Source organism: Grus americana, chromosome Z (assembly GCF_028858705.1).
Source record: "Grus americana isolate bGruAme1 chromosome Z, bGruAme1.mat, whole genome shotgun sequence".
NCBI classification, from domain to species: domain Eukaryota; kingdom Metazoa; phylum Chordata; class Aves; order Gruiformes; family Gruidae; genus Grus; species Grus americana.
Genome location: NC_072891.1, coordinates 33,222,501 through 33,237,583, shown reverse-complemented (window position 1 = coordinate 33,237,583; position 15,083 = coordinate 33,222,501). Strand labels below are relative to the sequence as shown.

Genomic DNA, 15,083 nt, shown 5'->3' with positions numbered 1-15,083 from the left:
ATATAAACAGGTGCAATACTGTTTTCATGTGTTAAAAATGAATTCTAGGTTTCATAGCATCTATTCTTTTGATGCACTTCTGTAACTCCTAATAAAGTTAATTAGTATTATTTGCACATCAAGATAAGAATATAAACCGTATGTGGTTTATTGTAATAATTATTAAACTAACATCTCGTACTGACTGAGAACATAGTTGTTTGCCTACTTCCCTACAACCTCCGGCTGTGAACTTTCAATCTTATAAACTTTAAATAATAAAGGTAGTCCAACTAACATGCAGCTGCTACAGCAAGTGTTGGTAGCAAGTGCTTGTCTTACCATTTAGCTAATACTCAGGAGATACGTTGGTATAGTGCTAAAAGCTCAGTGCTGTTTGTCTTCGCATACTATTTTGATATAAAAAAGGAGAGTTATTAACCATGAATGGTGATAAAACCCAGTGACACTTTTAATCAGGGTTTGCACGTGTGCATTTTAGTCCACCTGCACTGCCAAAACATCAACTTGAAAATTACCTTTTGCTCTTTTACTTTGGTTTTCCAGTAACTAATTTTCAGTGTTGCTTGCATGAAATGGCTACTGGTTCAGGCCTTAAGAAGCTTGATGGTTAGTGATATGAACATACGTTAAATGGCTTCCTTGTTCTTCCTATGATATTAGAAAATAATCATTCATTTCTCTGCAGTGCTGTATCTGTTTAGCATAAGAGCTAGCTTAAATACCATGGTGAAATGAACTGTTCTTGATGATGCATGTCTAAATTTTTATGATACTCACCGTAAAATCTAAACAGCACTTTATGAATCTTCAGGCAGATAAGCGATATGCATACAAGTTGATTTCACTTATATACTGGAGAAAGAGAATGTAGTATTTCTCATGTGGGGGGGAAAATTTGTAAATGATCTGATTTGCTTTTGGAGTAGGAAGAAAGAATAATATGAAATAGCCTATGAAATAAAATTGCAATGAATTTAGAAAATGTGACAATTGGTTCAGCAACATACTTAAGTATATAAATAGTTCCATTACAGTCAGTTTTCTCAATGAGACTACTCATTTACTTTAAGTTAGATAAATTGTGTGGTGAAAAAGTTTTAAAGCCATTGGCAGACAATCATGAAATAATTTTCTGCATGTGATTATTTGAAACAGACTGCCTAGGTTTAAGAAATATATAGCAATATTGTTTTTTTCATAATTTTTACAGTTATGCAATGTTACAGAATGATGCAAAACTGATTTTGAATGATCTCTTTTTAATGTGTAGTGGTTTGATCACTAAAACTGTTTTGGAGCAGGTGCTTTTTAGACTCAGAATTACTGTGAATGCTCTCACTGTCTTTCATATGATAAAACTAAATACTGTAAAAAAATGAATTCATTATGAAATTTGAAAAATCTACCCTAATTATATGGAGCTATAGAGATGTAACAGTACCCATTTTTCACTATAATGGATGTCTGCTTTGTGAGATGCTTTGCAAAATCATGTTACATTAATAATAGCTATGAAAATTATTTTTGTTACCTTCATTGAAAAGAACTTTTACCCAGGAGTTAAAAAGACAGAATGAGATCTCTCAGAGCTCCTATAGCTAATCCTGCATACTCAGAAGAAAACGTGTAGTTTACACTAAGTTACTTGTTGGCTTTGCATATGTTGTGCATAAGTTTGTTTAGCATTATTACGTATTTTGCTGCTAGATATTGGATATACTCTTTTTCTTGACTCAGAATCATTAGAAAAATAATCCTCCAATTTGCAGCTGTGTATCCTGACTTTGATAGTTTCTGACGTCTGGCATGAAGTTTGAAACAGGAAGCAGTAACTTACACCTGATAGTTGCATTAATTTTTACTTTTCACAGAGACTGATCTAAGATATTTTCTAAGGAATTTTTGTCTCCTTTACTGGAACAAAAGACTTTGTGTCTAAACTTATGCACCAAATAAATTAAGAATTCTATCTGTGGTAGTCATGAATTTAATTTTGGTTTGGTTTGGTTTAGATTTTGTTGTGAGAAAGATGGTTTTTGTAAGCTCATATAAAGCTGATAAAAACACTTAAGTATGCTTGCTGTCAGTAGTTTTTCTTTTGAAGACTTAAGTTAGCATCAGCAGTTCGTGTCATCCTACTTGTTATATGTGCTGGTAAAGATAATCACAGGCATAGCAAAAGAGATGTGGAAATATGCCAGGTACTTGCTAATAGTTTCTAAGAGCTTTCAGACACTTTGGTGTAGAAGGAGATTTCCAGTGAGTTCAGGCAAGAACTATGTTGAAGTGTTTCTGCAGCTGTGATCTCCATGATACCGACTTTTCTGCATACCCAGCTACTAAATACCAAAAAGTCATGTAATAAAATGAACTTGAATATTTACCTTGGAAAATTTTGGCCTAGTGGTTTACAAAACCTGATAAACAGAAAAAGATTTTTCTCTTGCTTTGTAGAAGCATAGAGATTTTTTAGGCCAAAATTCAAGAGAATGTTTTTCTTAAAGCTCTTGATCGTGCTCTTTCAGGGTGGCGTGTTGGTGGGTTTTTAAAGGAAAGTAAGATGTTAAGGTGGGGCTTTGGAGATAACAGTGTTTATGGACACATACACCTGCATCTGGTCCTGTAATAGTATGAAGGCTTAGATGTCTCATATTAAAGGTTAAACATCGTCTTCTTCAGAAAGGTTTTAATACATCAGGATAAACAGTTTAGACAAACCTTTTCCAGAAGTTCAGTATTCAGAGCAAGAACACCAAAAAATCTAGCTATATATTAGCAAGATGTTTTCCTCATGTGCCAAAGGAGCTGAAAGTTACTGAAAAGTCAAAAACAACCCGTCTTTTTATAATCCCTGTTTTACCTTTTCAGTTAATACTCAGAACAGATTATGTTGTAGCCCTTATTCAAAGTAGTATGGCTTAATAAAATCAAAGCAGAAAGATATTTAGAATGCACAAATTGATTTTTTCAGTCTTCTTCAGGTACAACAAAATGCTTTTGCATAGTCTAAAATTTATTGCTATATATTCATTTAGCATCAGAAATTATTTCTCAATTACTATAATGTCTGACCTATTCCCAAATGCTTCTAAAGGGTGCATATAATAATCTTCATGCATACCTCTCCAGCCTACAGGAAAACTATTTCAATCTCTTTTCTCTAAAATAAATTAGCTTTGTATTTAGTTATAAAATGAATGACAGCTGTTATTACTAATAAATCCAAGGAGAAACAGCCCCATTGTTGAAATCAGACACAACCCCGGTGCTCTCAGTCAATTGTTTGCATTGCTTCTGTGGCATAGGGCCTCTCACTGTGTGGCAATTCACCACTGGACAGATTCACATCTTTTTTTTTCAAGCATTTTGTTTTCTTCATTTATGCTTTCTTCATGCAATTTATCATGTGTTAAGCCTGTCCGCAGAGGTGGCATGGAGGTTTTTTGTGCTTACAGTGATTGTTGATGTACTTGACACATACAATGCTATGCTAAGCTTAGTCTGTCACACTATGTCTGTTTAAAGGCAGGAACTGGCTCTCCACAGCTGTTTGACTTCATTAACTGTTTTTCACAGAACAGTTTGTGATGAATTTGCAAATAACTGTCATAACATGAAACTCTTCTTTCTATTCCTTCTCAGATGCACTTTTTTTCCCTCCTCCCTGCTCCCCCTGCCCCGCCCCACCTGACATCATGACTCCTTTCACCTTCCAGCAATCACGGTGGACCGTTCAAAATTTTCCCAGCGCTTGTTTAGGCCCATGACTTCCAGCTACACAGAACAGCTACTTCCTTATGTCCATGCTTGTACAGTATTCCACTGGAACTGAAACATCACTGTATCTGTGTTAACAAATTACTGGTTTTATTTACAGAAATTTCTTTCAAAAATAACCAAACAAAGCAAAACCAAAAAAAATCATCCATTCCCTTCACTTTTTTCTAGAAAGTATGTCTTGCATTGTTAGGATCATCTTTGATCAGCTAGTTGGAAATTGGTGATAAAATTATCTTAAAAGGAAACTGTGAAAGCAAAAAGCTTACCTATACATAAAATCAATTTAACATTTAGTAAGCAAATGCTCACAAATATTGTTGGTGACATTTTTTATTTATAAGTTGGAGATATCCATTCAGACTGTAGACTGTAATAAATTTCATTTTACACTGCCTGTTGCGGATTTTGATTTCATTATATTTTTTAGAGGTAGCACTGAATTTCATAGTTAATTAAAGTAATTATGATGGGCTTACAGGTGTGAACCTTGAGCTCAGCATGTATAACAGTTTTTAAAAAAACACTTTTTAACATCCTATGCCAAGCCAAGATCCTATTTCAAATTACTGACAATATAATTTGTGGTGCAATTAGTTGAGTAAATTGCAGCAAGAGTTATAGCAAAGCTCAGTAAATCCATTTTTGTTCTATGTTCAACATCTTATGAATGGATCCCCATGCAATTCCTCATTTACTGTTCCATGAGAAATATTACCTGCTGTTGCTAGACAAATGTGAAAGTGTCATGTTTAAAGTACATCTCTCTCATTCAATCTTCCAGAAAGCCTGCTTGATTTTGCTCAGTTCAGTTCACAACAGTTCACAATAGCTCTGTAAAGGCCATATGGTTATTATTGTGAGTAATGCTTTGAAAGAACGTGAGTGCTAGCACTCAGTGGATCAGAACGAGCACTGCCTTGCATCACCAGGTCCTCTGTGCCCACTTCGGAGGCAGGCATTCGCCATGCTAGAGAGCATGACAGGATGTTGAGTATTTTCTTCCACACAGTAACTTGGAGTACAGATGTTATCTATCATCTATGAAAACAGCGCTTCCTATTATAACATGAAACATGTTAAATCCCAGACTAGCTAGTCCCATTTACTTCAGTTTAGGGCAGCACCAAATTTGAGGAAGAAGTCCAAGTCTCAGGTCACAGCCAGTTTTAACACTGATTTCTCGGTGCAAAATAATCCATAGCAAAACTATGTGATATCATGAACACATGCGACTTTCTGAGATGAAAACCTTGATGTGTTGGCTGCTTTAGGCTTTAGAAACAAAATTTCTTTTTACTACATGTGCCTTCATCCACAGGCATGCCATCCATGTGTTAAGTGTTAATGCAAGGTTCTGACATGTAACTCCATACTCATTAGAGGGTATTTATCAGACAGCAGTAATTATTGAGTTTGGGCATTGAACTGTGAGAAGGCTGTTTTTTAAGCAGTGTGTGTCCTCTGCTACAGAGAAAGCTCCTCTGTATTCTTCCAGAACAAAAGTGAATGGATATGTTTTCCCTACAAGAAAATATCCTCTAACTTCCTTGTCTGGACAAGTTCCTCAAAGCTATGTTGACTTACGTGGTCAAACTGACCCCAAGCAAAAGAGAAATTCATATCTACTCCCTTCTCCTATACCTATCCTTCCCTGCTAATAGATCCCTAGATGTCATCTCAATATTTGTGAGAGAGAAGGCGTGTTGCCATAGGTGGGCACGACAGGTGAGATGGATACCTCCCTCATATTCAGGAAGGTGGAGAGTGAGGTCTAGAGCACATCTGTTCCCTCCATAGCCAGGCCAGCAGGGGAGAACTTCACCATCCACTCATAAAGGAAATACTTTCTCGCATCTGTTAAAGATTCATACAGGTTCAAAGATGCCATGTATTTTATCATTTACCAGCATTTGGGATTCTATCTTTTTCGCATAGGTATTAGGAGTACATGATATAAGGCATTGCTTTGTTGTCTTACACCTTATCTCATCCAGCATTTTCTTAATTGATAGACATGTGTTCATAGTGGTGGAAAGACCAAAAAAAAAAAAAAACACCCGCAGAAATGGGAAGCTACTGTATCCATTATTTTTTTACAGTCACCTATCTGTAGTCATGCAAGTGTTATGAATGTTTTAGGCATGCTCTTCAGACCACTGAAGATGAATGCTGCATTAGACGTAGAAAAACTGTGCATATTTCGTACCAGTAACATTAGTGTAATGCTTAGTAGTACTGAGTTTCAAGGGATATCCTCTTCAACTGAGTTTTTACAGAGTTCATTGTCTGTTCTGGCAACATATGTCTTTTCTCCCATTCTCTTCAGCAATAATAGCACTTTTATTGTTTGTTATTCATCATTATGTTTGCTATTTATTGAAATACTGCTATAACATCCATTTGCTATGGGTGCATTGTTGTGCCAGGCACTATAAAAAGCGGTTGAAGTGCATAGCCGCTACCTTGAATAACTTACTGTTTAATTCACTGCACCAAAAGTGCTTTTAACTTCCTGACTCAAGTATCTTTTTGTCAAAACTTGAGGGATATAATTTCATCACCCTTATTCCTTATTTCCTTCTTATAAGGGACCAAACTGTCGGCCTTCTAGGACACCTTTCTACCCACCTATGGAAGTGAAAATCCTCCCCTTCCTTTTTCTAAAATGCACCAATTTGATGCTGAGCTAAAAATGCAGAAAATAGTATTATTCTCCTGTGAAAACAAGACTTAAACAAAGTTGATGGTTTTGCCACTACAGTTCCTCTGTCAGGTCCTTAAATTTTGCAGCCGTGACATTAATGCAGTTAGTATAGTTGTCAGTTTGGGCTGCAGAGTATGTAGGCTGCATTAAAAAGTGTTCAGTTAAGATTATGGCATTGAGGAAAACTCATTGAAAGCTGTGTAACATCAGTAACAGAAATGGCTGTGATCACAAGCAGAGTTCGTTTGACTGTCTTAGGCAGTATTATCACTCCTTTAGGTTTAGGTGCAGGTTTAGGCGTGCAGCGCAAATGAGGAGGAAGGAGGGAGAAGGGGACTGTATGATCTGACAACTTTGCCAGACTGCTCACTTTTTCTCTCTCGTCCTCTTTGGTGAAGCAACAAAATGATGCTTGTGTCCCCTTCTCAGTTCAAATTAGTATGTTACATCTTTATTGTGATGATTTATTGCTTTATACTTAAGAACAAATACGAGGTAATTACTTATGAAAAGTGTCATATATATTTACTCATATCAATCTTTTAACGCAGAGTATTAATGAATAGAAAGGAGGCTAAGAAAAAGAAATTAATGCCTTTAGGCATTCTGTATATTCAGACTGCTGACATGAGAAGCAAGCTCTCTTGTACATATGAACCTACTGCTGATCTCACTATTTACATGCACCATAAAAATGTGTGTGCTGTGAAAAATTAAAGCTTAAAGCAAAGACTGCCATCATGGCACTAATGTTATTCTTTCTCCTTTATTTTTCAAATGAAAGTAGGTAGGATGTAAAAACACAGATATTAGTGTGTTAAAAATATTGACTAGATAGAGCAATCATGCTTTTTCCTAATCCTCATTCTTGGCAAGACCAAATTTAACCCTGATTTAGTGTAATCTAAATCCTAACCCTGTCTGGAAACTAAGCCTCAAATTAGAAATGGTAATCATGGAAATTCATATCCTTTGCTGTCCTGTTGTCTTTAATTCACTAGTGCGAACTACATAGTTTCATTCTTGTGCCATTTGCATATGGAGATACATAGCATGCTGAATCCTTGCCACTTCAGAAGTTTAGTGTTTCTTTTTCTAAATATATGATACCCTGCACTTAAAACACCACTTCACATTCTCTGCCCATGTTTCAGCTACCATAACTCTGGCTGAGTCCTCTCCTTATGTTAGAGAAGGGACATCTGGCAGGGATTCTTGTATTCCTTACTTCCTTACCTTTTTTTTTTTTTTTTTTTTTTAGGACATGGCCTTTTGTGTTTCCCTTTCCATTCCCAGTAAGCAGAACAGACCTTTTTCCATTTTTGTGTCCTTATGAAGATATCTAATTTCAAAGACTCAATGCAGTCATTTGTTAAAACAGAGAACTTATTTAAGGCTAAATGCTAATAACAATGAATGTTAACTGACTTAATGCAATGTGAAATTGCTGCTTCAACATTCATACAAATGATAATTCAGCCTAAGTGGCTCTATGTTCTGTTATATAGACATTACTTTGCAATTTACGGGGTAATTGCATACAGATCTACTAAACAAATTTGTTTTGCATCAAAAGTGCTTTGCACATCTCTTCAATATATGAAGAATATTTTTAAATGCATGGGTTTTAGTGGGATGGTATGGGCAGCTGTTCTCTTGTTGAATATTTACTAACTGTTAGTGAGTCTCTGATCATCTTATCAATGTCTAATTCCCTTCCATTCTGTGGAATAATTGCGTAAAATTTAAGAGAAATCCCATCAGATACCTAGATCTATTCTTACATGTAGCCCGTACCCTCCTTTACTGACTTACAGCACCACTAAGTAAAAGTATCCATCTGTATATAGCAGTTTTGAACAAGGGACCCTGGGAGAAGAATTTATTGTGTGTTCATAATTACTTTTTTTTGGCAAAATTTACCTTGTAAAATTTTTCAGTAGGAATAATGTTTATTAACTGGCACTTTTCTGATGCTTTATATCTTTTAAATCCAAATTAGTCTTTTATGTATAATTAGAAATGGCTTTGTTTTTATTTTTCAATTCATTCATATGCATAGTTCTTCAATAATAGTACAGAATACCAACTTTGCTGCAAAATGTTGATTTTACTCTCTCCTCTACTCTCTTTGATTTTAGTGTTCTCAATCCTGTGTTCAGTTCAGTTGCAAGAAGAATGATTTTGAATAATACGGTCATGATGTCAAAACAGTGCAAATTATATGCTGCTGCCATCTGGAATAGTGAAAATAAAAGCTTTATTTACACTGTTCTTTGAAATAATAAACTTTATTGTGGCAGTTTATCTTCAGTATCTATAGTGTATTCTGGGAATACTCCATGTGTGCCTTTTTATTCTGTGAGCTACAGAATGACTAAAATTTGCCTGTGGCAAAGTTATCAGTGAATCTTGAAATAGATTTTCTTTCCTTCCTGAATAGAATGGAGAACCACCCTCCATTTCCACAAAGAGAATAACTGGTTCACAAAGGACAATATTTTTTAAGAGGCACAGTGAAACATTTTAAGTATGTATTTTTGTTAGGCAGATTATACAGATTTAACTACAAGTTAATATGGATATTCTAGAAGATGGGTGTTTAGGTGGTGAAAATAGTTACTGTGGAAGGAAATACTTAACAGAAATATTACCCAGTTTTCATGTCAACTCTCTTGGACCCTGGTGCTATTACCTTGCCTTTACATTCCATAACCCGCAACCAAAGGCATCGCAATTTGTTTGGGGTACTTCACGTTTGCACTTCATATCCTTATCATAGTAATATTATCATAACGTACTGTAACTGAGAAAATTATTCATTCTATTCTGTCTTTATTGTTAAAACACAGTGCTGATTGCCAAAGTGATTCAACAAGGTAGCTATAAAGAATTCAAGACTTTAAGACCCAATCTGTTTCTAAAAGCTGCCATTCATCTTGCCCTTGCCAGCAGGGCCTAGACATGATCTGAAAGGAGTTTTTTACAGGAAAAGTTGTCAAAATGTTAAGAAGCTGTGGCACAAATGCTGTGAAGTGAAGATCACTGTTTTTCTCTTTGTTTAGCTGTGGTGTACACCTGCTTTATCATGAAGAGTCATATCCATTGCACTGGATTTGGATGAAGTCCTCTTCTTTCTTTTGATCTGGCTTTTGTATATATGTAGGCTTGACAGTATATATTCAGACATAGCTTGGGAAGTTCTTGAAATCTTATGAAAGTTATGTCATTTTAAAAAGAGAGATTATAGCAGCACACTTTCTCCTTTAAGATGAGAGAAAACACAGTTAAAGGAGGAGTAGAACAGAGTTTATAACATATAGTTGTTGCACAGCTATGTTGAGAGTTTTTTTCTGTAGATACTGTTAAAGGTGAGTGGTGGTGTTTTGCCCCAGCCGGCAACTAAGCACCACACAGCCATTTGCTCACTCCCCCTTACCCAGTGGGATGGGGAGACAATCAGAATGAAAGTGAGAAAATTCGTGGGTTGAGATAAAGACAGTTTAATAGGTAAAGCAAAATCCGTGCATGCAAGCAAAGCAAAGCAAGGAATTCATTCACCCCTTCCCACGGGCAGGCAGGTGTTCAGCCATCTCCAGGAAAGCAGGGCTCCATCACGTGTAATGGTTACTTGGGAAGACAAATGCCATCACTCCAAATGTCCCCCCTTCCTTCTTCTTCCTTCAGCTTTATATGCTGAGCATGATGTCATATGGTATGGAATGTCCCTTTGGTCAGTTGGGAGCTGTGTCCCCTCCCAACTCCTTATGCACCCCCAGCTACTCGCTGGTAGGGTGGGGTGAGAAGCAGAAAAGGCCTTGACCTTGTATAAGCACAGCTCAGCAATGACTAAAACATCCCTGTGTTATCAACACTGTTTTCAGCACAAATCCAAAACATAGCCTCATACTAGCTACTCTGAAGAAAATTAACTCCATCCCAGCCAAAACCAGCACAGTGAGTATGGTTTCTTTTTGGTAGAGCATAATTTAACTTGTTGGTATTTTCAAGTTACCACTCCATCAAAATTGCTGTTTACACATGAAAGCTGAGTTTGAGTCTCTACTCTAAATGCTGTTGCATTTGTCAGGGCAGGCTGACCTCTAAGGTAGGTGCAGCAACATGTGAAATTATGTGTTGGATAATGCCTGTATGTATGCTGAAATCTGAATGTAGACCCTAATGTGCTTTTTCCATGCATGTTGCTTGGAAGGGAAGCAATTACAATTTTGACAAAACTGGCAGCAGAGGTAGGAATCTCAAGGACATTGTTTACAGATAAGCAATGTCAAACAGACTGAATACACAGCGACAGTTTAGAAATACTAAGAACAACTGTGATGGAAAACAGGCAAGGAAGTATCATTCTCTCTTTAGGGTTTATGTGGTAACCAGTCTTTGTAATTGCCTCTCTATGTTCTTCAGATCATACATTCAGTGAAAAATAACATTGGTAGAGCTCTTCCAGCAATTGGAAATTATACTAGCACAGTACTAAAGGCATTCTCTTAATGCCAGTAATGGAATGCAGTGCTGTTAAGACACCTAACAAATTCAAAGAATGTGCTTTATTTCTAAATCTCTTGTATCTGCCATCCTAAACAAAATATGTATTACATGTATGACTCAGAAAGCACAAGGACAGAGAAATCTGCCCTTTAACAGCCTCTCAAAATGACAGTACCAAATGGCTTTGAGAAGGTCAAGTCGGATTTAAATTGTTGATGAACTGGAAGCTAATTCACTAGAACTGAATATTAATAGGGAACAGTGGTATATCCTATGGTTTAGAGCCTACTGAGCATATTAATGAGCAGTAAAAAATATTTTTCTTTTCACCTCATGTAAAATTGTAGAGCTACCAATATATCAAAATTTTCTAATAGTTACCTTTCTCTTACTGTGGCTGAGAGGCAGTTGTTCCCTGATTTGTTGCACAGCTCTCTTGCACAGTCTGTTTGATGATCTGTCAAACTTGATACCATCAAAGTGTAAAGACGGCTTTGTCCAAATCACTAATAAACTTGGGGGGGGGAAGCAATTAACATCTTAAAAACTAAATCCACTGTGATAAGCACTCCAATTAGAAATTTCATTATTTCCCCAGTCCATTTTATGTTGAATATTGGGGTTTTATTGCCAAATACCTGAAAGCCAGATTGGAAACAAGCCACAACTGTCAAAAATATAACAGTTCTGGCTATTTGAATCTATTACATTGTGATGTTCTCATGAAAATTTCATGAAGAGCATTCATTCAAAGAGATTCAATGCATAAGGGGGATGGATGGAATTTAATTACCCTTATTAAAAATAAGAAAGGAAAGCTCTTTACTACGCCATCCTATTAGTATTCAAGATAGATTATCTTTGTTGTACACTTATGTGTTTGCAAAAGGGACTCCAGGGTTTTCTGTATGAGCCAAGTAGGAAGGGAAAGGTCAGGTCATAAAAATCCTGCTCTGTGTCACAAGTCAAATCTTGTCAGTTACTCCTAAAGTAAAGACTTCATGTTTATAAACAGACATGAAACATACCTTTCTTTGGGAAGGGCTTATAGCTAGTGAAGGATTTGACACTTAACCACTGATTGGTAGAAATACTATCTCTGAAGAGTTATGTAAACTTACTGGAGAATTGTGTTTACTATACCAGAGTAGTATCTATGTGCATTTGTATTGCAAGCAATTAAGTAGCTCATGGGCAACAGCAGACCCCAGGAACTGCAAATATTTGTATGATGTACATGCTTGCAATAGGTGTTTCAGAAAAGTCTGAAGGCTTCCCTGAAACTATTTGAAAATATGTCACATTTTTCATTAAAGATAGTTGACATAGAACAATTTCTTCTAAGTCAGTTTTATCCCTTAATCAATTGCATGTCGGTAACCACCAATCGAGAAATTTAATAAGATATGTGTTTTATAGTTAGTATTGATCTTCTTTCTTTGATTTTTTTTGCTTGTCCTTTTTGAACTGAAATAATAGCAATTATTTTGCAATATAAATATTTTTGCCATTTTAATGGAAGTGAAGAGCAAGATGATGTAATTGAATAGATTATTTTACCTATGCTAACTTAATTTCTGAGAAATTGCCTGATCCCACTGTGCTTCCAGTGTTACTTGCTAGCGTGTGTCATCTTAAGAAGGCAAATTGCTCTTGTTCAGTATTTCTTAATATTTCACTATTGACTACACTAGGGTGAGGATTTTTAACCATATCTGAGTGGTTTAGTTGACACAGTTGTACCCTTTCAAAATCATTGTGAATGTTCTTTCACATTACCTTTGATGTCTGCATATCTCCAATGTTTAGAGTTTCTCAGTGCTTTGCAATCTTATAATGTATTCATCCTCACAGCACTTCTCTGTAGCAGTAAAGCACTGTCATACCCATCTTACAGATGGACAACTGAAGCACAGGGACAATAAATGTTAAGACCAACAGCACATAGGGAATAATGATAAAATCAAGAAATATAACTTGGGTTTCCTAAGTCCCTGGCCAAATCCTATACTGCACGATCACACTTCCCTGTGTACTAGTCTCATGTAAAATAATAAGGACTCTCACAAGCAGAGCAATATCAGTATTATAAAGTACCATAGCAGCAGTCTAATGATTATGCACTACATACAGCATCATGCCAATTCAATACATTTTGTAAGTAAGTACAAAGTTTGTAGCTGCTTTTTTTCTGAACCTTCTATTTTGTATCAGTATTTTGATCACTGTAAGTTACCAAAAATACTGCCTGAGTATCTGGTTTTTGCATCAGTTCCTTGTGTACAATGAATGAGGGGAATCTTGAACGTTAAGGAGAGTGGTGATTGGGGCTTTCATGAGTTACTACGTAACTAATGAGAAATCCTTCAAATCATACATTTGTTTTGCAGAGGATCAAATTCCCCGAGGTTTCCCCACCATTGATATGGGCCCACAGCTGAAGGTGGTTGAACGAACTCGTACAGCTACCATGCTATGTGCAGCCAGTGGCAATCCCGATCCTGAAATAACTTGGTTCAAAGATTTCTTACCTGTTGATACAAGCAATAACAACGGCCGCATCAAACAGTTACGCTCAGGTAGGGTCTTGTTACTGTTTCCACTAACACCCAGAGTTGTTCTCTCTCACCTTTTTCTTTTCTTTCTCTTCCTTTTTTTTTTTTTTAATTTAAATTTTTATTTATAGGTAATAATTTCTCTTCCTGCTCTCTTTTCTGTGTTACTGAGTGTGTTGTCCATGTCTGTGATGTTGTCATAGCCTTTTCTAGAGTCTGTCTCTATGTGTTTTGCAGCTTCTGTTTACTCCACATTGCTCACTGCTGTGACTGTACTTTTCGATAATTTTTTTCTTTACTGCTTTTTGCAGTACTTGATGGATCCATTTTCTCCTCTTTCTTTCTTCTTTCCTTTATATTTTTTTTTTTTTAACAAATTTATTTCAACATTGGACTTCATTCAGAAATTGCAAGGAGTACCAATGGTTATATTCATCAAAACCAAAACCTGCATTAGACACTTCAATTAAAATTTAAAATGTGTTTTGTGCTGTCTTTTCCACATTTGACTCCACCAAAGATTAGCCAGTTTGGACACATCTTCTTTCCTCTCACAAATACATAAAACACAATACTTTTTCCCATGCACAATTAAACCTTAAAAATAAAATTTTAAAAAAAAAAGGAAAAGCAATCCTTCGGTAATCTATGGAATAAAGTTTTTTTTTACTGGCTGAGCATTTTTCCAACACATTTAGCCACAGTAGTGTGCGCCCACGCTAAAGCTTTATGAATCCTACATTTTCTGGATCTACAGAAGTCTGCTTTTGGTGTAGAATCCAGCTTTTGCTGCTCTCTCTCTCTCTTTGCCCCTTGCACCTCCCTAGCAGTTCTTTCACTCTCCCTCTGCCCTAGTTTATTCTTTTGCTCTCTTTAGATTTAAAAAAAAAAAAAGCCTCTAAATTTATAAAGTATAAAGCTTATCCCTAAATAAGGTAATTGGGATATAAGGAGCTTTTTTCTTTGGCAATTGTATTAGATATCATTGTAGAATCTAAGTTGTTTAATCACATGTCTTCCCAGAATTCTCAGCTTTTGACCTGTCCTGTGATGTTAAATCGTCTTGTTAACTGACTTTTTGCTTGTTGTCAGCAGAACTGTGTAAATTAACCTTCTGTTAATGTAAATTAAGAATTAATTTTTCACATGTGACATAGATGATTTAGTATATAAAGCTTTAACTGAAAACTTTGTACCAAATTATAAGGAATATAATAATATTTTTATGCTGTCTTTCTTCTCTCCGTATTTAAATCTCCAGAATCTATTGGTAAGTGCTTAGTTCTGAAGCGCACTTCACCCCCACTAATTTCCATATTCAGAATATTATGGTTATTATGATGATTATTATTATTATTATATTATTACTATTATTATTCTTAAAATGCATGGCATGCATTTTACTAACAGTCAGTGTAGTCACCAGATCCCTATAGTGGCGCACACGCACACCTCCACAGAAATGTTGTCTTATCAGTCATAGCAACACCTAAAAGGAACAGTACACATGTATCACATAGCTGTAGAACAGT

The 15,083-nt window shown here is 35.9% G+C and overlaps 1 protein-coding gene across 34 annotated transcripts in view; it reads left to right on the top strand.

Moving 5' to 3' along the window:
- PTPRD (protein tyrosine phosphatase receptor type D) overlaps positions 1–15,083 on the top strand; it is a 1,257,748-nt gene that overhangs the window by 1,100,540 nt on the left and 142,125 nt on the right. For 33 of the 34 annotated variants that reach the window (XM_054809724.1, XM_054809753.1, XM_054809747.1 and 30 more), the window contains one exon: positions 13,387–13,575. The exons of the other annotated variant lie outside the window; for it this stretch is intronic. In XM_054809724.1, the coding sequence (XP_054665699.1) occupies positions 13,387–13,575 (189 nt within the window). The remainder of the gene's footprint in view (positions 1–13,386; positions 13,576–15,083) is intronic. 34 annotated transcript variants of the gene reach the window in all.